At 38.7% G+C, this 22453-nt stretch overlaps 1 protein-coding gene and 1 non-coding gene across 8 annotated transcripts in view; one reads left to right on the top strand and one right to left on the bottom strand.

Moving 5' to 3' along the window:
* Nucleotides 1-22453, bottom strand: part of LOC126260094 (kinectin-like) — a 353744-nt gene that overhangs the window by 20394 nt on the left and 310897 nt on the right. For 4 of the 7 annotated variants that reach the window (XM_049957313.1, XM_049957309.1, XM_049957316.1 and 1 more), the window contains 2 exons: nt 9184-9258; nt 7419-7445 (listed from right to left, as the gene is read on the bottom strand). The exons of 1 other annotated variant lie outside the window; for it this stretch is intronic. In XM_049957313.1, the coding sequence (XP_049813270.1) occupies nt 7419-7445; nt 9184-9258 (102 nt within the window). The remainder of the gene's footprint in view (nt 1-7418; nt 7446-9183; nt 9259-22453) is intronic. 2 more of the 7 variants (XM_049957310.1, XM_049957312.1) reach the window with 2 other exon arrangements.
* Trnal-caa (transfer RNA leucine (anticodon CAA)) lies at nt 18945-19019 on the top strand. The gene has a single exon. It is a non-coding gene; the product is annotated as a tRNA-Leu (tRNA).

The raw sequence follows: 22453 nt of genomic DNA, 5'->3' as shown, positions 1-22453 counted from the left end.
TGATGCACCTTGAAAGGTGTACGTCCCCAATTGGTTCCCTCTTCGGGAAAATTTTGAAGAATGGAGGTCAAACCATAAAGGGGACCATCACATAAAGGCCGAAACATGTGAAACTCCCTTTTAGTCGCCTCGTACGACAGGCAGGAATACCTCGGGTCTATTCTAACCCCCAGACCCACACAGTGAGGGGGAGGGGGGGGGGGGACAGGCAAAGGAATGGTGTACATGAACATGTGATCACAATCACACTTTTTTTATGTAACATTGTAATTGGGAAATGGTGTGATGGAGCACATCTTCATAAATTTTTGAGAAAAGGCTAAGGTATGGAACAAAAGAATGGTCTATGGCGGTGCTTGTTCCATTATGACAACACAGTCATTCAGAGGGTGGTCAAAGAGGATAAGCATTTTCCAAGAAGCCAAGATGAAACAGTTCAGTATCCAACTAATTAATGGCCCCATACTTAACTTTGCACTTCACTATGAATGACAACATTTGCGTAATTTACAAACATTTCTTTCAACACTGCAAAATAATCATTTACTACTAGAAGAAATGACTTTGAAGTAAAATTTTGAATAGTTCTACTCTTCTATAATTTGTGCACCAAGAGTATGTATATTGCAACTTTAGAAAATAAGCTACACATTTTGTAGATAAATGGAGAAAATTTGAACCCAACCTCCCAATCATTGATTATTTTCTGACATCTTGTAACAAGATACATTTTTATTAAAAGACATGTTCATTACACTATGAGCTGCCCTAGAATTGTTTTATTTGCCAAAACTGGTTTTCAGGTTTATAATCCATCAGATATATAAAGTAACGTGTAGAGATTACAATAAATTTTATAATGGGCAAACAGGAAGAAAGTTCAAAAGCAGATTTAGAGAACATACTAATCTTAGTAAAGCCAATTCCTCAGCATTCAAGTGCTCATTTAAGAGAGAACAAGCATACTGCTAATGGCACAAAAAAAATTTCTCCACAAAGCAGAAAAAGGTAGTTTATTAAATATTGTAGAAGAAATTGAAATATACACACACACATGACAAAACAACCAGACAGCATACTTTATGAACAAACAGAGTTACAGAATAGTATGTATATACAAAATTTCAACAGTTTTAAATGAACAATTTTAGTTTGGAGTCTGTGTCAAGCATGGAAGAATTGTCTAATTTGATGTGATATGTTGGATTAATTTTCAATCTTATACCTTTTGTATATTCTACCTTCATATGAAAATTGTCAAAAATTGTAATTTACTTAATTATTTGACTGTGTGTAACAGATATATACAAAGTCACTATGTGGTCGAAAGCATCTGGACACCTGGCTGAAAATGACTTACAAGTTAGTGTCGCCTTCCATCGGTAATGTCGGAATTCAATATGGTGTTGGCCCACCCTTAGCCTTGATGACAGCTTCCACTCTCGCAGGCATACGTTCAGTCAGGTGCTAGAAAGTTTTTTGGGAAATGGCAGCCCATTTTTCACAGAGTGCTGTACTGAGGAGAGGTATCTATGTTGGTCAGTGAGGCCTAGCACGAAGTCGGCGATCCAAAACATCCCTGAGGTGTTCTGTAGGATTCAGGTCAGGACTCTGTGCAGGTCAGTCCATTACAGAGGTGGTGGTGTTGTGTAACCACTCCACCACAGACCGCACATTATGAACAGATGCTATCACCATCTCCGAATTGCTCTTCAAAAGTGGGAAGTAAGAAGGTGCTTAAACATCAATGTAGGCCTGTGCTGTGATATTGCCACACAAAAAAGCAAGAGGTACAAGCCCCCTCCATGAAAAACACAAGCACACCGTAACACTACCACCTCCGAATTTTACTGTTAGCACTAAACAAGCTGGCAGATGATATTCACCGGGCATACACCATACCCACACCCTGCCATCGGATCGCCACATTGTGTACCGTGATTCATCACTCCACAAAATGGTTTTCCACTGTTCAATCGTCCAATGTTTACACTCCTTATACCAAGTGAGGCATTTTTTGGCATTTATTGGCATGATGTGTGGCCTATGAGCAGCCGCTTGACCATGAAATCCAAGTTTTCTCACCTCCTGCATAACTGTCATAGAACTTGCAGTGGGTCCTGATGCAGTCTGGAATTCCTGTGTGATGGTCTGGATGGATATCTGCCTATTACATGTTACAACCCTCTTCAACTGTCGACGGTCTGTCAGTCAACAGACGAGGTCAGCCTGTGTGCTTTTGTGCTGTATGTGTCCCTTCACGTTTCCACTTCACTATCACATCAGTAACAGCGGACTAGGGCTGTTTAGGAGTGTGGAAATGTCGCATACAGACATACGACACTAGTGACACCCAATCACCTGTCCACGTTCAAAGACCGTGAATTCTGCAGAGCACCCCATTTTGCTCTCTCACGGTGCTTAATGACTACTAAGGTCACTGATATGGAGTACCTGGCAGTAGGTGGCAGCACAATGCACCTAATATGAAAAACTTATGTTTTTTGGGGTGTCCCGATACTTTTGATCATGTAGTGTATGTTCTTAGAAATAACAAAAGACAACTAATGTAGACTCCTTGTCCTGTCAGTTCCATGTTTATGCTACATGACAATTATGTCAAACATTATCAAGAATATAATAAAATGGAACACCTATAGCCATCCTTACAATGTTGTTTATTGTATGGCTACCAGATTTGGTGCTCCAGTGCTCCATTGTCAGGTATTAACTGACACTGAGGGTGTTAACTCCAGTTGTATACACAATTCATCAGTGGCCACCACCTAAGAACTGGTTTTTGCGGACTACCGGTAAGAAAGATGCTGTGTCTGGTAGGAGACTATGGTCATCTGTGCAAGTTGTGTTTGCGTGCGTGTGCGTGTCTCTGTGACTTAGCTTCTCTGCTATATGGTGTGTAGCAACTATCCTTTTCATGAAATTGTTACATTCCATCCTGGATTTTCCAATGTTTGTTTATTTTGTAGAAATCAATGCACATACAGTTGTTTGTTCCTCTATATCAAATGCCACTGATGATGGGTTATAAACCAGAAAACCAGTTTTGGTAAATAAAACAATTTAGTGCAACTCATTGTGCATTGAAGATGTCTTTTAGCAAATGTATGAAAGCTGCGGAGCACCAAGCTTTCAAGAGTTTTAGAAGAGTAAATGTTTCTTCTATCTCTTGTTAATTTTCTTGTAATTTAGCTGTCTTAGAAACAGCTGTTGCCACAGTAATAGGTAACTGCACTGACATATAATGGCTCCATGACCAAAATTTTTATTGAATCTATAAACACTTGTCAAAAGTTTCTAATATTCCTTTCCTTGTGTTCTCTATGATTCGTATCTCCATTATTCTTTTGTTATCCATGTAAGATATTTTCAATACATAATTCTGCATCATTTCATTGTGTAGCTTATTTACACTCAACTATACACATTATTTGAACCATGAACATTTTTAGGTAATCTATATGAATGACTCTGCTGCAATCTGATTAAAATGTGTACAACATTTAGTCTTTTTCAGTTCATTGTTCATCACAGTTTTAAGATTTGTACCTTGTCGATGTGCTGTTTAGTACTTCTGTTAAGTTAATTCAACCGCTGTTCACCAAAAATTTAGTTATATCACAATACAGTTGTTTCCATTACCCACCCAACAGATAAAATAATTTTTTACATTAACTGCGTTTCAGATGAAAAGTAGGTTTTTTTTATGACCCTTATGAAATGAAACCCAATGGTGCCAGAATTAATATACAACTTACGTCTACAGCAAAAACAATGCAACACTACTACACTTACGAAAATCTAAGAACAGGAAGAAAAGATATTAAAGTTTTGGACTAGGCAACTTGATACTTACGAACATGTGAGGACAATACAACGTAAGCTTGGGGTTTTGAATGCATAAACACTGAGAATCACACAAAGTAGTGTTCGCTTTTAATATCTGTCACACATAACTTCACACTGTGAGCACTTCCTTATCATTAATGTTGTTGTTGTTGTGGTCTTCAGTCCTGAGACTGGTTTGATGCAGCTCTCCATGCTACTCTATCCTGTGCAAGCTTCTTCGTCTCCCAGTACTTATTGCAACCTACATCCTTCTGAATCTGCTTAGTGTATTCATCTCTTGGTCTCCCTCTACGATTTTTACCCTCCACGCTGCCCTCCAATGCTAAATTTGTGATCCCTTGATGCCTCAAAACATGTCCTACCAACCGGTCCCTTCTTTTTGTCAAGTTGTGCCACAAACTTCTCTTCTCCCCAATTCTATTCAATACCTCCTCATTAGTTATGTGATCTACCCATCTAATCTTCAGCATTCTTCTGTAGCACCACATTTCGAAAGCTTCTATTCTCTTCTTGTCCAAACTATTTATCGTCCATGTTTCACTTCCATACATGGCAACACTCCATACAAATACTTTCAGAAACGACTTCCTGACACTTAAATCTATACTCGATGTTAACAAATTTCTCTTCTTCAGAAACGCTTTCCTTGCTATTGCCAGGCTACATTTTATATCCTCTCTGCTTCGACCATCATCTGTTATTTTTCTCCCCAAATAGCAAAACTCATTTACTACTTTAAGTGTCTCATTTCCTAATCTAATTCCCTCAGCATCACCTGATTTAATTTGACTACATTCCATTAGCCTCGTTTTGCTTTTGTTGGTGGTCATCTTATATCCTCCTTTCAAGACACTGTCCATTCCGTTCAACTGCTCTTCCAAGTCTTTTGCTGTCTCTGACAGAATTACAATGTCATCGGCGAACCTCAAAGTTTTTATTTCTTCTCCATGAACTTTAATACCTACTCCGAATTTTTCTTTTGTTTCCTTTACTGCTTACTCAATATACAGATTGAATAACTTCGGGGAGAGGCTACAACCCTGTCTCACTCCTTTCCCAACCACTGCTTCCCTTTCATGCCCCTCGACTCATATAACTGCCATCTGGTTTCTGTACAAATTGTAAATAGCCTTTCGCTCCTTGTATTTTACCCCTGCCACCTTCAGAATTTGAAAGAGAGTATTCCAGTTAACATTGTCAAAAGCTTTCTCTAAGTCTACAAATGCTAGAAACGTAGGTTTGCCTTTTCTTAATCTTTCTTCTAAGATAAGTCGTAAGGTTAGTATTGCCTCACGTGTTCCAACATTTCTACGGAATCCAAACTGATCTTCCCCGAGGTCCGCTTCTACCAGTTTTTCCATTCGTCTGTAAAGAATTCGCGTTAGTATTTTGCAGCTGTGACTTATTAAACTGATAGTTCGGTAATTTTCACATCTGTCAACACCTGCTTTCTTTGGGATTGGAATTATTATATTCTTTTTGAAGTCTGAGGGTATTTCGCCTGTCTCATACATCTTGCTCACCAGATGGTAGAGTTTTGTCATGACTGGCTCTCCCAAGGCCATTAGTAGTTCTAATGGAATGTTGTCTACTCCCGGGGCCTTAATTCGACTCAGGTCTTTCAGTGCTCTGTCAAACTCTTCACGCAGTATCTTATCTCCTATTTCGTCTTCATCTACATCCTCTTCCATTTCCATAATATTCTCCTCAAGTACATCGCCCTTGTATAAACCCTCTATATACTCCTTCCACCTTACTGCCTTCCCTTCTTTGCTTAGAATTGGGTTTCCATCTGAGCTCTTGATATTCATACAAGTAATTCTCTTCTCTCCAAAGGTCTCTTTAATTTTCCTGTAGGCTGTATCTATCTTACCCCTCGTGAGATAAGCCTCCACATCCTTACATTTGTCCTCTAGCCATCCCTGCTTAGCCATTTTGCACTTCCTGTCGATCTCATTTTTGAGACGTTTGTATTCCTTTCTGCCTGCTTCATTTACTGCATTTTTATATTTTCTCCTTTCCCCAATTAAATTCAATATTTCTTCTGTTACCCAAGGATTTCTATTAGGCCTCGTCTTTTTACCTACTTGATCCTCTGCTGCCTTCACTACTTCATCTCTCAGAGCTACCCACTATTCTTCTACTGTATTTATTTCCCCCATTCCTGTCAATTGTTCCCTTATGCTCTCCCTGAAACTCTATACAACCTTTGGTTTAGTCAGTTTGTCCAGGTCCCATCTCCTTAAATTACCACCTTTTTGTAGTTTCTTCAGTTTTAATCTACAGTTCATAACCAATAGATTGTGGTCAGAGTCCACATCTGCCCCTGGAAGTGTCTTACAATTTAAAACCTGGTTCCTAAATCTGTCTTACCATTATATAATCTATCTGATACCTTTTAGTATCTCCAGGATTCTGCCATGTATACAACCTCCTTTTATGATTCTTGAACCAAGTGTTAGCTATGATTAAGTTATGCTCTGTGCAAAATTCAACCAGACGGCTTTCTCTTTCATTTCTTAGGCCCAATCCATATTCACCTACTATATTTCCTTCTCTCACTTTTCCTACTGTCAAATTCCAGTCACCCATGACTATATTAAATTTTCGTCTCCCTTCACTACCTGAATAATTTCCTTTATCTCATCATACATTTCTTCAATTTCTTTGTCATCTGCAGAGCTAGTTGGCATATAAACTTGTACTACTGTAGTAGGCATGGGCTTTGTGTCTATCTTGGCCACAATAATGCGTTCACTATGCTGTTTGTAGTAGCTAACCCGCACTCCTATTTTTTTATTCATTATTAAACCTACTCCTGCATTACCCCTATTTGATTTTGTATTTATAACCCTGTATTCACCTGACCAGAAGTCTTGTTCCTCCTGCCACCGAACTTCACTAATTCCCACTATATCTAACTTTAACCTATCCATTTCCCGTTTTAAATTTTCTAACCTACCTGCCCGATAAAGGGATCTGACATTCCACGCTCCGATCCATAGAATGCCAGTTTCCTTTCTCCTGATATCGACGTCCTCCTGAGTAGTCCCTGCCCAGAGATCCGAATGGGGGACTATTTTACCTCCGGAGTATTTTACCCAAGAGGACGCCATCATCATCATTTAACCATACAGTAAAGGTGCATGCCCTCGGGAAAAATTACGGCTGTAGTTTCCCCTTGCTTTCAGCTGTTCACAGTACCACAACAGCAAGGCCGTTTTGGTTAATGTTACAAGGCCACATCAGTCAATCATCCAGACTGTTGCCCCTGCAACTATTGAAAAGGCTGCTGCCTCTCTTCAGGAACCACACGTTTGTTTGGCCTCTCAACAGATACCCCTCCGTTGTGGTTGCACCTACGGTACGGCCATCTGTATCGCTGAGGCACGCAAGCCTCCCCACCAACGGCAAGGTCCATGGTTCAGGGCGAGGGGGGGGGGGGGGGTAATCATTAATAAGAGTTACATATAAGAAAGTAAACATAGCATTAAAAACAGAACTTTATGTACACAACTTACATGAAACAACAGATACAGGCACAGACTTACCAGGAGAGAGATCGCTGAGACTGCATACTAATCAGCCCATGTGTTGAATAAAATGAAAGGTGGTAGGCAAACAGAAAGAAAAAATAATTATAACCTACAAACTGAAAGCAACACTAGCAATAGTTATCAGCACTTGTTTTCAGAAATTTAAAAATTTCATTTATTAGTGCAGGACATGCATGTAACAAAACACTTACAGTGGAGGGAAGCTACCTACAAATATGCAAACAAAACTGTAGACGGAGAAAGTACAATAGCAAACAATACACTGACCACACCATAAACCTTCCGCATATTTAAAACAGAGTAATTCTAAGTTAGAGTCTTCATTTAACTGCAGCCTGAAGAGAAATATTCTTTAAATGAATTGGATAGCAGTAAAATATTAATATTCAGTATCATAGCATACTGTAATTTCCTTCCACGAAGGCCTCTCGCCACCAGTATGGATGTTCTGTATGAATATCTGAATGTGATTAAAAAGTTACTGTAATTAAATAATAAGAATCCTCTAGATTTATCAAGGGTAAAATTTCTGCAGGTGTCAGAGGATTCCACCAAATAAACATAGTTTCTTTTTCAGATTTAGTAGAAGTGTAGTTAATAGCATACTAAAACTTGTAAGAATTAGGCATGCAATTGAACAGTGAGACTTCAGAAAGGTTTCTTTGATTTGCCTCCACTGAGTTTTATGGTGAGTAGTCATCTGTACACAGTTAATTAAGTGTCCCATATTCTCATAGTATGGATCAAGCCTAGAGAAAAAGCCCTATAAATATATGTTTGGAAACAAATAATTGTTGAAATAGGGGCCATTCTATCCTATGATAGCCATCCATTTGTTGACACTACAGAGGAGGAGGAGGAGGAGGAGGAGGAGGAGGAGGAGGACAGGGAGTGAGTGGACCCACAGCACGTGTGTGCTCTCTGAGGAACTCCATTTCATAAATAATGTGTTCCTGTTCTTACTTACGTGGAAATCCAATGTTCAAACTATCCGCTATATAGCAACTGGTTACCATTACTTATCCCACTGTTTATATTGCACCTACGTTTTTCAGCACGATTCATGTGTGCACTCTGGAGGAACATCGTGTCAGATACTGGAGAGAGAATGAGGACAAAACTCACAATGTCATGAAATTTAACCACACAGCCTACAAAGAAAATTAACGAGGGCAGTGGTAAAAATCATTTGCAAGAGCTGCAGATTCTTATGTTTCCAGGCAGGCAAATTTACTGAAATGGTATGACATTTGGATGGGTATCTCGTCATCTTTCCCAGAACAACATCACACCATTTTGCTGAACTCCCCAAGATGGAAACCTGACAATTATACACTTGTTCAACTCACCAGGGAAGATGACAATACGAATCTTTTTCATCAAATAAAATAATGTTCTTATTATTGTTTTAAATACAGTCCAGAGGTAGGCCACGAAGAGTTACTGTTAAACAAAAGGCCTCAATCTCCTACAGAGCTTTAACCAACCCAAAAGCATTATGACAACTTCAGACAGAGCTTAATTTTAAAGCTCAAAGCTGCATGTGGCCATATCAGTTATAATTGTAATGACATTTTCCTTGTCTCCTCCTTTACAGCAAACATTACAGGCAGTCTGGGTGATGGAAATTATAAAATGCAGAAGTTATAGCAGGTACCACACAAATGATGCACAACATACCCAGTGCAGATTGCAGCCAAGTTAAGCAAGACCAATACATGCAACAACATCAATCCACTGAACCAACATCCAAGCATACCTCACTAATGATCACTGGAAGAGATTTTTCAATACAGCTAAAGGCAAACTCCACGCCACATACCTCACGTGCAGCCTGCAGGAGAAGAGAAAAAGACATGCAACTCTATTTCGAGAGAAATACGAACACACTGAGTTTAATAATGCTGTGTGTCACTGTTATAATTAATAATTCAACATTATTGATAAGTCCATGAAGAATTTAATTTGCAAAACATAATGGTAAATACTTAGAGCTCACCCATCTACTGACAGTTTTATTTTTGTTGCTTCTCCTTCCTTTTGGTCTTTAAACCAAGCTGAAATTTATGATATGCATATGATCAGTGATGTGACAAATCCTTATTACATAATTCTTTTTTAAGCTGTGTGTGAGCTTGACATGGTAAAGTGCTGCCAGAGGCAGAGGTGGGGCAGACGCAGCATCTGCACTCTGCCTTAGGCTGAGGGCACTTCTGGTAGCACTACATTTAACTCCTATCCTTTTCCATTTGTGAAAGTACAACATATGTCACACTGTTGTTAAGTTTAATGAAACAATATGTATCAACTGTTTGTGTCATACAATTTCACTCTGCAGTGGAGTGTGTACTGGTATGAAAGTTCCTGCCACAAAGTTTCACATTGTCATTGTCGTATGTATACTCCCATCAGTCACAGCATATGGTATTCACCATGATATAACTAGCATTAATAACAGTTCTTATATTTTACTGACACAAAACAGCTGCCATTGAACTGTTAATTATACAATTTTCTCTAATTTCATGGACTTATGAATACTGCTGTTTAATGTGCTAATATGGTAGGTTCAATAGTTACTTGTTCACTTACAAAAAGAATGTGATTGCAAACAAAAACAAATAGAATTAAAATGAGGAGTTAAGGTGGTCATGCACAACAATGAGAACAAATACTTTACACCATTTACAAAGTTCAAAAAAATTACATACAGGGAAAAAATTGTGACATGCCTTTCTAATGCCAGTTATCAACTCTCTGATTCAATGACAACCCACAAATATTTACATAATTATAATACAATACTGATAATAAACACTAACAGTTGACAATAAAAGAAATGCAACTGCAATCTACAGTGATTGGACAAAATAGAACCGTCCTTACAAAGTGAAAATGATTGATTTTCCTTCAGCTACACAATATATGGGATGTTTCATTATTAATACAATTATATTTCTTCTATATTCATATTATTGACTTTGCATGACAGTTTATGCTTGAATGCAGTAAAACTGTAAGTGTGAAGTTCTCAAAATGGCAGAATGTTCGTTCTGTGTTTAGTCGTGCTTACTGCCAATGGAATGACATGCTATTTACTATACTCTAGCAAAAATATATTATTATTATTATTCTTTACTTTCTCAGACGTTAAGTCTGGTTAAAAATTAAAAGTGACGCGGACCTTGATCAGGCGTCACTTCCTTTTAACTGTATGGTATGTGTTATATTGCATTTAGGAACTTTCGGGTAATTTAACATGTATCAATAATTACGGATTTCTGTAGTTGTATATATATGTTTGGATGTAGCTGTATTGCATTGATGTACTGGTGGATATTGTGTGGTATGACTCCTGTAGTTGATAGTATAATTGGTATGATGTCAACTTTATCCTGATGCCACATGTCTTTGACTTCCTCGGCCAGTTGGATGTATTTTTCAATTTTTTCTCCTGTTTTCTTTTGTATATTTGTTGTATTGGGTATGGATATTTCGATTAGTTGTGTTAATTTCTTCTTTTTATTGGTGAGTATGATGTCAGGTTTGTTATGTGGCGTTGTTTTATCTGTTATAATGGTTCTGTTCCAGTATAATTTGTATTCATCATTCTCCAGTACATTTTGTGGTGCATACTTGTATGTAGGAACTTGTTGTTTTAAAAGTTTATGTTGTAAGGCAAGCTGTTGATGTATTATTTTTGCGACATTGTCATGTCTTCTGGGGTATTCTGTATTTGCTAGTATTGTACATCCGCTTGTGATGTGATCTACTGTTTCTATTTGTTGTTTACAAAGTCTGCATTTATCTGTTGTGGTATTGGGATCTTTAATAATATGCTTGCTGTAATACCTGGTGTTTATTGTTTGATCCTGTATTGCAATCATGAATCCTTCTGTCTCACTGTATATATTGCCTTTTCTTAGCCATGTGTTGGATGCGTCTTGATCGATGTGTGGCTGTGTTAGATGATACGGGTGCTTGCCATGAAGTGTTTTCTTTTTCCAATTTACTTTCTTCGTATCTGTTGATGTTATGTGGTCTAAAGGGTTGTAGAGGTGGTTATGAAATTGTAGTGGTGTAGCCGATGTATTTATATGAGTGATTGCTTTGTGTATTTTGCTAGTTTCTGCTCGTTCTATAAAGAATTTTCTTAAATTGTCTACCTGTCCATAATGTAGGTTTTTTATATCGATAAATCCCCTTCCTCCTTCCTTTCTGCTTAATGTGAATCTTTCTGTTGCTGAATGTATGTGATGTATTCTATATTTATGGCATTGTGATCGTGTAAGTGTATTGAGTGCTTCTAGGTCTGTGTTACTCCATTTCACTACTCCAAATGAGTAGGTCAATATTGGTATAGCATAAGTATTTATAGCTTTGGTCTTGTTTCTTGCTGTCAATTCTGTTTTCAGTATTTTTGTTAGTCTTTGTCTATATTTTTCTTTTAGTTCTTCTTTAATATTTGTATTATCTATTCCTATTTTTTGTCTGTATCCTAGATATTTATAGGCATCCGTTTTTTCCATCGCTTCTATGCAGTCGCTGTGGTTATCCAATATGTAATCTTCTTGTTTAGTGTGTTTTCCCTTGACTATGCTATTTTTCTTACATTTGTCTGTTCCAAAAGCCATACTTATATCATTGCTGAATACTTCTGTTATCTTTAGTAATTGGTTGAGTTGTTGATTTGTTGCTGCCAGTAGTTTTAGATCATCCATGTATAGCAAATGTGTGATTTTGTGTGGGTATGTTCCAGTAATATTGTATCCATAATTTGTATTATTTAGCATGTTGGATAGTGGGTTCAGAGCAAGGCAGAACCAGAAAGGACTTAATGAGTCTCCTTGGTATATTCCACGCTTAATCTGTATTGGCTGTGATGTGATATTATTTGAATTTGTTTGGATATTAAGTGTGGTTTTCCAATTTTTCATTACTATGTTTAGGAACTGTATCAATTTAGGATCTACTTTGTATATTTCCAATATTTGTAGTAACCATGAGTGGGGTACACTATCAAAAGCTTTTTGGTAATCAATGTATGCGTAGTGTAGCGACCTTTGTTTAGTTTTAGCTTGATATGTCACCTCTGCATCTATTATCAGTTGCTCTTTACATCCTCGTGCTCCTTTGCAACAGCCTTTTTGTTCTTCATTTATAATTTTGTTCTGTGTTGTATGTGTCATTAATTTCTGTTTAATGATTGAAGTTAATATTTTGTATATTGTTGGTAGGCATGTTATGGGGCGATATTTAGCTGGGTTCGCTGTGTCTGCTTGATCTTTAGGTTTCAGATAAGTTATTCCATGTGTAAGTGTATCAGGGAATGTGTATGGGTCTGCAATGTAACTGTTAAATAATTTAGTTAGATGTGAATGTGTTGAGGTGAACTTCTTTAACCAGAAATTTGCTATTTTATCATTTCCAAGGGCTTTCCAGTTGTGAGTAGAATTAATTGCTTGGGTGACTTCATGTTGCAAAATTATCACTTCAGGCATTTGTGGTATCATCTTGTATGTGTCTGTTTCTGCTTGTATCCACCGTGCATGCCTGTTATGTTGTACCGGGTTAGACCATATGCTGCTCCAGAAGTGTTCCATGTCTGTTATGTTTGGTGGATTGTCTATTTTAATGTGTGTGTTATCTATTGTCTGGTAAAATTTCTTTTGGTTTGTGTTGAATGTTTGGTTTTGTTTCCTTCTATTTTCACTTTTTTTGTATCTTCTGAGTCGTTTGGCTAATGCTTGTAATTTCTGCTTCTTTTCGTCTAATTGCTCTGTCGCTTCTTGTTGTGAGATTTTACCTAACCTTTTTCGTTTTTTTTCCTAGATTTCATTTCTTATAAATTGTGTTAGCTGTCCGATGTCTTTTCTCAGTTTTTCTATTCTGATCTGTAGCCTGTGTTGCCATGCTGGTTTTGTGGGTTTCTTCTGTGTGTTGGTTGGTTCTGATCTCTGTCTAGTGTGTATATTTAGTGTAGTGAGTGCTCCTATATAAACCAGTAGTTGTAACTCTTCCATAGTTGTGTTTTCATTTATTTTGTTGTGTATGATTGTGTTGATAGTTTTTATTGTTGTTTCGACTTGTGGGTTATTTGGTGGTCTATGCAAGAATGGTCTTATGTCTGTATTTGTGTCTTTGTATTCTATATATGTCAGCTGAAATTTTTCTTCTATATCTAACATGTGTGTCACTTCGTGTTCTATTTGTGCTTGTTCTGGTGGCTGCCTTAAGATTTCGTTTTTCTCTGATTGTTTAATTGGTGCGTGTTGTTCTTTGTTTGTTTGCTCTGGGATGTTTGTGTCCATTACTGTATTTTCTTCTTCTTCTGATTGCACATTATTTTGTTCCAGTATTTGTTGTACTTGTTGTTTGATGTTTTCTAATTCTGACTGGGGTATCCTGTTATTTTTGATTATTACACGGATCTGATCAGCTAGTCTTTGTTCTGTTAAAAATTTTAATTCTGGGTATCTGGTAATAAATGTTGTGTATACTTGTGATCTGTATCCAGTTGTGTTGGTTCCTAGGTTTGTTGCTTGGTAATAACAGAACATGAGGTGTCGATTAACTTCATCTGACCATCTCATCCTCTGTCTTTGTTTTCCTTCTAGGGTGGTTGCAGGAAGCATATCCTGCAAAACACCTCTATTTGGATTTAAATCATTTTCCAGTTGGCTAGCAGTGTCGTTACCATTGTGGGCGGGCATAGGGTTCAAGCGTCGTCCCCGACCATGACGGCGCTTGTCCGAGGCTTCTTTAGTTCTGTCCTGAACCAACTAATCACACTAAAGGGGGGTTAGCCCTATTAGTGGTTTGTTCTTTTCGTCGCCTTTTACGACTGGCAGAACATACCGGAGGCCTATTCTTTTCCCGGGCCTCCACGGGTATTATTATTATTATTATTATTATGAAATTGCATATGAAGGACAGAAGCCAGTTATCGAAAATACATGTAATAATAAATGAAAAGCACCAGTTTGCTTTTGTTCTACAATATTATTTTTATTGCTAACCGGTTTTCGGCTTTCAAGGCCATCTTCAGACATTTACTGAGTATTATCACCAAAGAAGTTAAATGTTAGCAGATAACATTGGAAGAGAAGTAACATACCTAGAGTGAAGTAGAAACATACAGGGAGTAACATCTTTGCAATGAAATAGTAAAAACTGAACAGTACATAAAAACAATGGAGTTGACAGGAAATCCTTTAGCACAAAATAGGAATAGCATGCCTACATAACAGTTTCTATTAATAAACAAAGCTAATGAAATAAGATAAAATTAGTACTAGACAAGGCTGCATCAAGAGGTATGAAACATGGAGAGTGATACACAACCAATTAAAAAAGAAGAGACAGTTGTCAATGTAAATACAGAGTACACGAGGAACTTAAACAAATTGATATTGTAAATGTCTGAAGATGGCCTTGTAAGCCGAAAACCGGTTAGCAATAAAAATAATATTGTAGAACAAAAGCAAACTGGTGCTTTTCATTTATTATTATAATGTTGTTCTACCAAGAACCGACGGAAGATTCTGTTAATATGATAAAATGTGCCACAACAGCACAATTATCCGTCTTTTATAGTAGATTACTGAGACAAAAAGCTAAATCAACACAACAAATTTGGTTTAACAAACAGTGTTTGCAACGCAAAATTACGCCAAAATACATCTCGAAAAAGTCAAGAGGAATGTCTGCCGCAGCAAACAAAGCCGTTGACGTCGCAAGATACACGTGGATAAAGGAAGAAATGGTATCGTGTTCGTGACAACGTGTGTACACATCTAAAAGTGGTACATATGGCTATCACATCTAAGTTACACCCGTGTGAGTTCGATGTTTTCAATCGAGAAGTTCGTCAAAGTGTAAGTGATCTTATTCATGATGTATTTTTGCGGCAGAACAAGAAATTATCTATGTTTAGGAAGGTGAGTGAACCTCTAACCTCAAACTGTAAACAAAATTTTTCGCAACGTGTAATTAACTTATTGAACTTGGTTCTGTCCCCAAAGGAACAAAAAGTGCTTGAAAAAGGTTTTAAATATGCTCCTCCCCACCCTCCATCAGAAAAACAACTGGATGTTATGAAAGTTGATATTGAATATGCCTTAACGAAAGACACCACTGCAAAATATATAGTTGCCAATGCACTAAAGAACGAAACCAAATTCATGTGTAACATCCCACGGTCTATTGCCTTTCACACCCTCAAGTCCTTAAAACAGAAATTACAACACCAAGGTATCGTTGCCACAAAATCTGATAAAGGCAACAGTATTGTGCTTTTGAACAAATGTGATTATGTGGATAAAGTTAATGATTTTCTGAATAACACAGGCTTCCAAGTCCTTCCGAAAGACCCTACTAAATTGTTCAAAGAGGATGTTAAATATGCAATCATTTCATGCAAAAGCATATTCTCTGAATTTGAAGTAAAACTGTTAACTAATATGAACCCAGTGCCTCCTAGAATGTACGGGCTTCCTAAACTGCATAAACAAGATGTGCCTATTCGTCCAGTTATATCATCATTCACTGCTCCATCTTCCAAACTAGCCAGTAAACTTGATGTCCTAATTAACAGCAAGACTAAATTCGAACCAAAGCATGGTATTTCAAACTCTGTGGACCTGGTAAACAAGTTAAAAGGTATATCTGTCTCACACAGTGATAAATTAGTATCCTTTGATGTCAGCAGTTGGTTTTCTAACATACCAGTAGTAGAATGTATTGACATTCTGACAGAGCTGATGCACAAGTCTAATGTCAATCCTGTGGAATTGAATAACTTGAGACTGGCCACACAGACCTGCCTTGTACAGAACTATTTCCAGTTCCAAGGCACTCTTTATAAACAATTAGATGGCTTAGCTATGGGTTCCCCTCTTAGTCCACCGTTGGCTGTAATATTTATGGACCATTTTGAACAAAATTTTCTAAAAACAGAACCTTTGAGTGCAAACATCAAATACTGGTTTAGATATGTAGATGATGTCCTGTGTATGTGGACTGGTACTACAAGACAACTCAACACATTCTTGAAAAACCTAAACAGTCATAAAAATATCCAGTTCACTATGGAAATTGGCAACAAATCCATAAACTTCTTAGATCTCACCATTGACATCAGTACACACACACATTGTTTCAAAATTTACACAACAACAACAACTACAGACACAGTAATACCTTCTTGCTCACAACACCCCATAGCTCACAAACATGCAGCTTTCCACTCAATGGTACACCGTCTCGTATCTATCCCCATGTTCAGAGATGATTTTAAAGCAGAGTTAGATACAATAAAATTTATTGCCTCAGCCAAAAGCTACAATCCAGTTCTTATTGACCACATCTTGCACAGGAAACAAAAACAGAAAATTATACCCCTCCTCTATGCCCCACCTGCTTCCCCATCCACTTTCTGCAAAAAATGGTGTACTCTACCATTTCTAGGTCAGGTATCACAGACTATAGCCAAAGCACTGAAATCCTGCAAGTATAGGGTTTCCTACTATGTCAGGAACACTACAGCCCAGTGTGTTTTTAATAGCAAAGACAAGATCCAGTTATTAGCCAACAGTGGGGTATACAAAATCACCTGTTCTGATTGTGACAAATTTTACATTGGTCAGTCAGGCAGAGACATATCAACTAGGCTGGCTGAACATGAACGCAGCTGGAGGTTGCAGAATTCAGACTCTGCATTTGCTGAGCATGTACTGAGTGAGGGTCACAACTACCAGCCAGTGTCCCATGTACTTCACTTAGCAAACAAAGGCCATAAACTCAACCTGCTGGAAGCCCTGGAAATTAACAAACATCTTGCTCACAGTCCAGATCTCATCCTAAATGACCAGACACAACTCAACACTTCCCCTCTCCTAAACTTCATATAATCATCTTTGTTGTTCATTACTTCCCACACTCTCTCTTCCTACGTATTCCCATTTTCCTGTAGTCATTAAGTTGTTTTATTTGTTGCAGTTGTCTTTGTATTTCACATATGCTGTAGTTTCAATAGTTAAGGGTTTACTTTTAACTTGTACTTGTATTACTGTCCATGTTTAACTCCCCTTGTAGTTGTCTCATCAAATACTGTTCATATTTTACTTTGCTCATTTATTTAATGTAAGCTGGTATTCAGCCACTGCTTTGATTATAGTGTTAATGTTAAAATGCAGTACCACCACTCTCTCAAACTGTTGGTTCCCTCAAACACCTCAATTTTCCTGCATTTACTAATTTCTGTTTATCTTATTGATATTGTTTAAGTTCCTCGTGTACTCTGTATTTACATTGACAACTGTCTCTTCTTTTTTAATTGGTTGTGTATCACTCTCCATGTTTCATACCTCTTGATGCAGCCTTGTCTAGTACTAATTTTTTCTTATTTCATTAGTTTTGTTTATTAATAGGAACTGTTATGTAGGCACGCTATTCCTATTTTGTGCTAAAGGTTTTCCTGTCAACTCCATTGTTATTTATGTACTGTTCAGTTTTTACTATTTCATTGCAAAGATGTTACTCACTGTATGTTTCTACTTCACTCTAGATGTGTTACTTCTCTTCCAATGTTGTCTGCTAACATTTAACTTCTTTGGTGATAATAGTCAGTAAATGTCTGAAGATGGCCTTGTAAGCCGAAAACCGGTTAGCAATAAAAATAATATTGTAGAACAAAAGCAAACTGGTGCTTTTCATTTATTATTATAATGTTGTTCTACCAAGAACCGATGGAAGATTCCGTTAATATGAAAATACATGTAGTGTAATCTAAAAACCAAGATTAGTTTTGAGGACCAATTAACAGACTATTTAAAAGAATTACAGAAGTACACTAATAAAAGTCACAGTTACAGAAGAATGTTGCCACTAAGATGAGATCTGACCAAGTACAGAGTGGACAGAGACGTTTAAGCATTCTTGCTGCACTACGTATGCAAATGAAATTTAAAGAAACCCTAACATCTGGTACAACTGTATGTGCACTTCACAGTTATTTGTAGACTGCAGTTGTAGTGTGCTGGGGTAATCATCAGGACAAAGCACCTAATACTGTTAACACACGAAGTTAAAAACTCGTGTTCTGTGCAGAACTTTGGTAGTTGGCTTGTTCTGTTTTTAATTTTAGGAGTGTGTTTCTAATTTTATGCAATCATGTTCACTACAAGATTACATTTCCCAACAATAACGTCATTGTAAAGCTGTACACACACAATACCAGATTTAGCGCCAAACAAGTTTTATTCTGAAACTTCCTGGCAGATTAAAACTGTGTGCCCAACCGAGACTCGAACTCGGGACCTTTGCCTTTCGCCTTTCGCTGCAGAGTGAAAATCTCATTCTGGAAACATCCCCCAGGCTGTGGCTAAGCCATGTCTCCGCTATATCCTTTCCTTCAGGAGTGCTAGTTCTGCAAGGTTCGCAGGAGAGCTTCTGTAAAGTTTGGAAGGTAGGAGACGAGGTACTGGCAGAAGTAAAGCTGTGAGTACCGGGCGTGAGTCGTGCTTCGGTAGCTCAGTTGGTAGAGCACTTGCCCGCAAAAGGCAAAGGTCCCGAGTTCGAGTCTCGGTCGGGCACACAGTTTTAATCTGCCAGGAAGTTTCATATCAGCGCACACTCCGCTGCAGAGTGAAAATCTCATTCTGGAAGTTTTATTCTGCTTCCACACGAAAAGATTAACAATAATACTGAATTAAATACATACAGTACAGTCTCATAACTATAGAACACATCAATATACAGTCACGTAGGTGAGCATACAATAAACAAGCAAAAATAACTGAGCCCGAAGGCTCAGTATGCTGTCTATCCAGGTTGCGAGGGTCACCTCTCTACGCTAGGTTAGCTGTGGAGGCATTTCTACTGTGCACTCTTTGATTATGCATGCTCACACTGTAAGGTTACAACATTTATTCCCCCTTGGGGAAAAGTGTTCACTGTGGCGAAGCCCGTATCTTCACCAACAGGTGACAACTGCTGAAACAGGTGTCATGTGCTGACACAGGAGAATACGGTCTGAAATGGCACGAGCACAGACAGGCTTGGTTCCACTGCCATGCAAGAGGCCGTAAGGGAGCACTTGCGGTGAAGGTGCCACAGGAGCTGAACAAGGCACGGTCCTCACCGTGAGGGCTAGCGCAGACGATGGAGGTGCCCACGAGCCGGGAGCGCTCTCTGATGCGTGGTTGGCCAAGTGAAGATGGAGCTGGTCACAATGTCGTGTCCACGCCATCGGAGGCGATGACCTCAGCTGTGACGGATGACCACTGGTATCCACCTGGGGCCTGGCCAAACCCATGGGCCTAGACAGCACAGCCCAGATGGAATCATTGTGAAGTGGGGGCCAGTGAGTGACTGGGTGTCAGCCAGAGGAGATGAAGCTGTGTAGAGGGCTGGTGGCCATGAAACAGCTCCAACACGCTATGGTCACTAGTGGAGTTAACCTATATGAACTTGAGAACCTATGGAGGGGTTCCTCAGGAGAAGATTGAGTGACATATGTTTTCGTCTGGATTTCGAATGTGTGGACCAGCCGCTCCTCCTCTCCATTGGTCTGAGGATGTAAAGGAGGGGTGCCACTCTGTACAAAAAGCCTCAAAATCTTGGACTGAGAGTTGTCATCCATCACAAGCATATATGGCAATACTTCTAACAGAAAAATCATTGAGAACGTCACAACTGTAGTCCCCGTGGATGTCGATGGGTAACGAACCACTTACAGAAATGTTGAGAAAGTGTCAACTACTAGAAGCCAAAGTACGTTAAGAAACAAACTCTCAAAATCAGAATGAATACACTCCCATGGTCCGGAGGAGGAGGGTGTGAGGGGGGGTGGCGGGGGGGGTGGGTAGATAGGAGGGTGGGGGGCAGGGCTGCACATGTAAAGAGACACCAGTGGTGCCACTTGATGGATGGCGCACTATGCACATGTGTGATCTCGTTTTTAATATCCAGCCAAAACACGTGGTGGCAGGCCAGAAATTGAGCACAAAAAGACCCCCAACGGTCTAGATGGAGAAAGCGCAAGACGGCCTGCTGCAATGTGGGTGGGATCACAACCCTGGGTGTTGACTTCTCAGTAGCCAACAGTAAAACACAATCAGGAACTGAGAGGTGGTGGCAAAGAGCATAATAATTACGCAATGGATCCGATGCTCAGCCATGCTGGACATGCTAGACATACTGAACAACCTGACAGCAGACAAGATTGGCATTACAGCTGTTGAAATCACAGAACTGATAAAGGGAAAAACATCCACTGTGTTTTGGGCAGTTACGTCTAAATGGAAACACAACAGTTCATCATGATCGAATGCTGTTTCAGGGTCATTCCGCAATCAAGAAAGAGCATCTGCATTATTGTTGTGCTGTGAGTCGTATAATAATTTCATAATTATAGTGTGACAAAAACAGAGCCCAGCATTGCAAGTGATGGGTTGCTTTGTCTGGCGAAGATGCTGAAGGACTGAAAAGAGAAACCAGAGGTTTATCATCAGCAATCGAAAAACTTAGAACCATGTAGGAAAACATGACATTTTTGGAGATGCTTCTATTGCAGGAAGTGCTGTTGCACCTGAGAGAGATTTTGGAAACTGATGCAAAAGGGCGTTCGAAACTGACCGCACATTTGTATGCGAGATTGGCCCTAAGGCCATACTGGGAGGTATTTATGGTCAAAACAAGATCTTGGCTTGGCTGGAAAGTTATCAATAAAGGTGCCAAGTGTAAATTTGGCTATAATAAGGTGTAAGCATACTCACAGGAGGACAACCAGTAAAAAGGGAAATTTTTATGTAAGAGTGGCTGGGCCAATGTGACTGCACCAGGAAGAAATTTATAGTAGTGGGTAATCTTTCCGAGAAATGCTTGCAACCCTTTCACCCTGGTAGGATGTAGAAAACTGTAATGGCATCAACATGGTCGTGTAAAGGCCTGACACCAGCATGTGAGATTTCAGAACTGAGATAGACTACAGACTGCTGAAAAAAAAAAAAAAAAAAAAAAAAAAAAAAAAAAAAAAAAAAAAAAAAAACTGTGATTTGTCCAAGTTACCTGTCAAACTGGCAGCCCGTAGCACTGTGAATAAGGCATAGAGGGTCCACAAATGTTTATATGTTGAGGAACCTGAGACCACAATATCATCCAAGTAGTTAATGCACACCAGCACAAATGCCACGAGTTGCTCCAAAAATTGTTGGAAAATGGCAGGGGCATAAGCCATACCCAATGGCAGGTGCTGGTATTGATATAACCTGAAGGAGGTATTCACTGCAAGGACACACTGAGAATCATCATCTAGAGAGAGCTGTAAGTAGTCTTCTGACAAGTCTATTTGGAAACATATTAGCATTTGGAAAAGCATGCTAAGAGTTCATCCAGACGGGGTAAGGGATGGCATCAACAATAGACTGTGAATTTAGGAACACTTTAAAATCACCATAGAGCCAAAGATTGCCATGAGATTTTTTGACAATTACCAACGGAGTAGACTACTCACTAGACTAGACATGTGGTAACACCCAAGGCATAAGTCGATATAGTTTTAATTTGACTTGCTCCCAAAAAACCTATTGGGACTGGGCAGGCATGGGAAAAATGGTGGCACCCTGTCAATTTCATTGTGATGTGAGCCTTGAAATAGGTAGCACACCCTAAACCTTCCGAAAACAAAGAGGAATATTGTAAGCAAAGTGTGTTAAGACTGAATCCGATCGAAATAGAGAACCCAAACAGTTTGAAAGCTTCAATCCCAAATAAGTTTTCACTGTTCCCATCACCCACTACCAGAAAGGTTAAAGGCTGAACAATTGCTTTATATGCGGTGAAAGTAGGAAACTTTCCAAATATAGGTATTTGTGTCTGTTTTAGCTCCCCAATCAACAATGCCAGTGATCCAAGATGAACATAGGTCTGAGGATTTAATAAAGTCATTGCAGCACCCATGTTCACTTGCATTTTTAACATCTTTTCCATCATATATACTTCAATGTGGAGTTTGTCTGGGGCTACCA

The sequence above is a fragment of the Schistocerca nitens genome, chromosome 5, assembly GCF_023898315.1.
Source record: "Schistocerca nitens isolate TAMUIC-IGC-003100 chromosome 5, iqSchNite1.1, whole genome shotgun sequence".
Lineage (NCBI taxonomy): Eukaryota > Metazoa > Arthropoda > Insecta > Orthoptera > Acrididae > Schistocerca > Schistocerca nitens.
The sequence above is the reverse complement of the archived record's forward strand: the minus strand, read 5'-3'. Positions and strand labels throughout refer to the sequence as shown.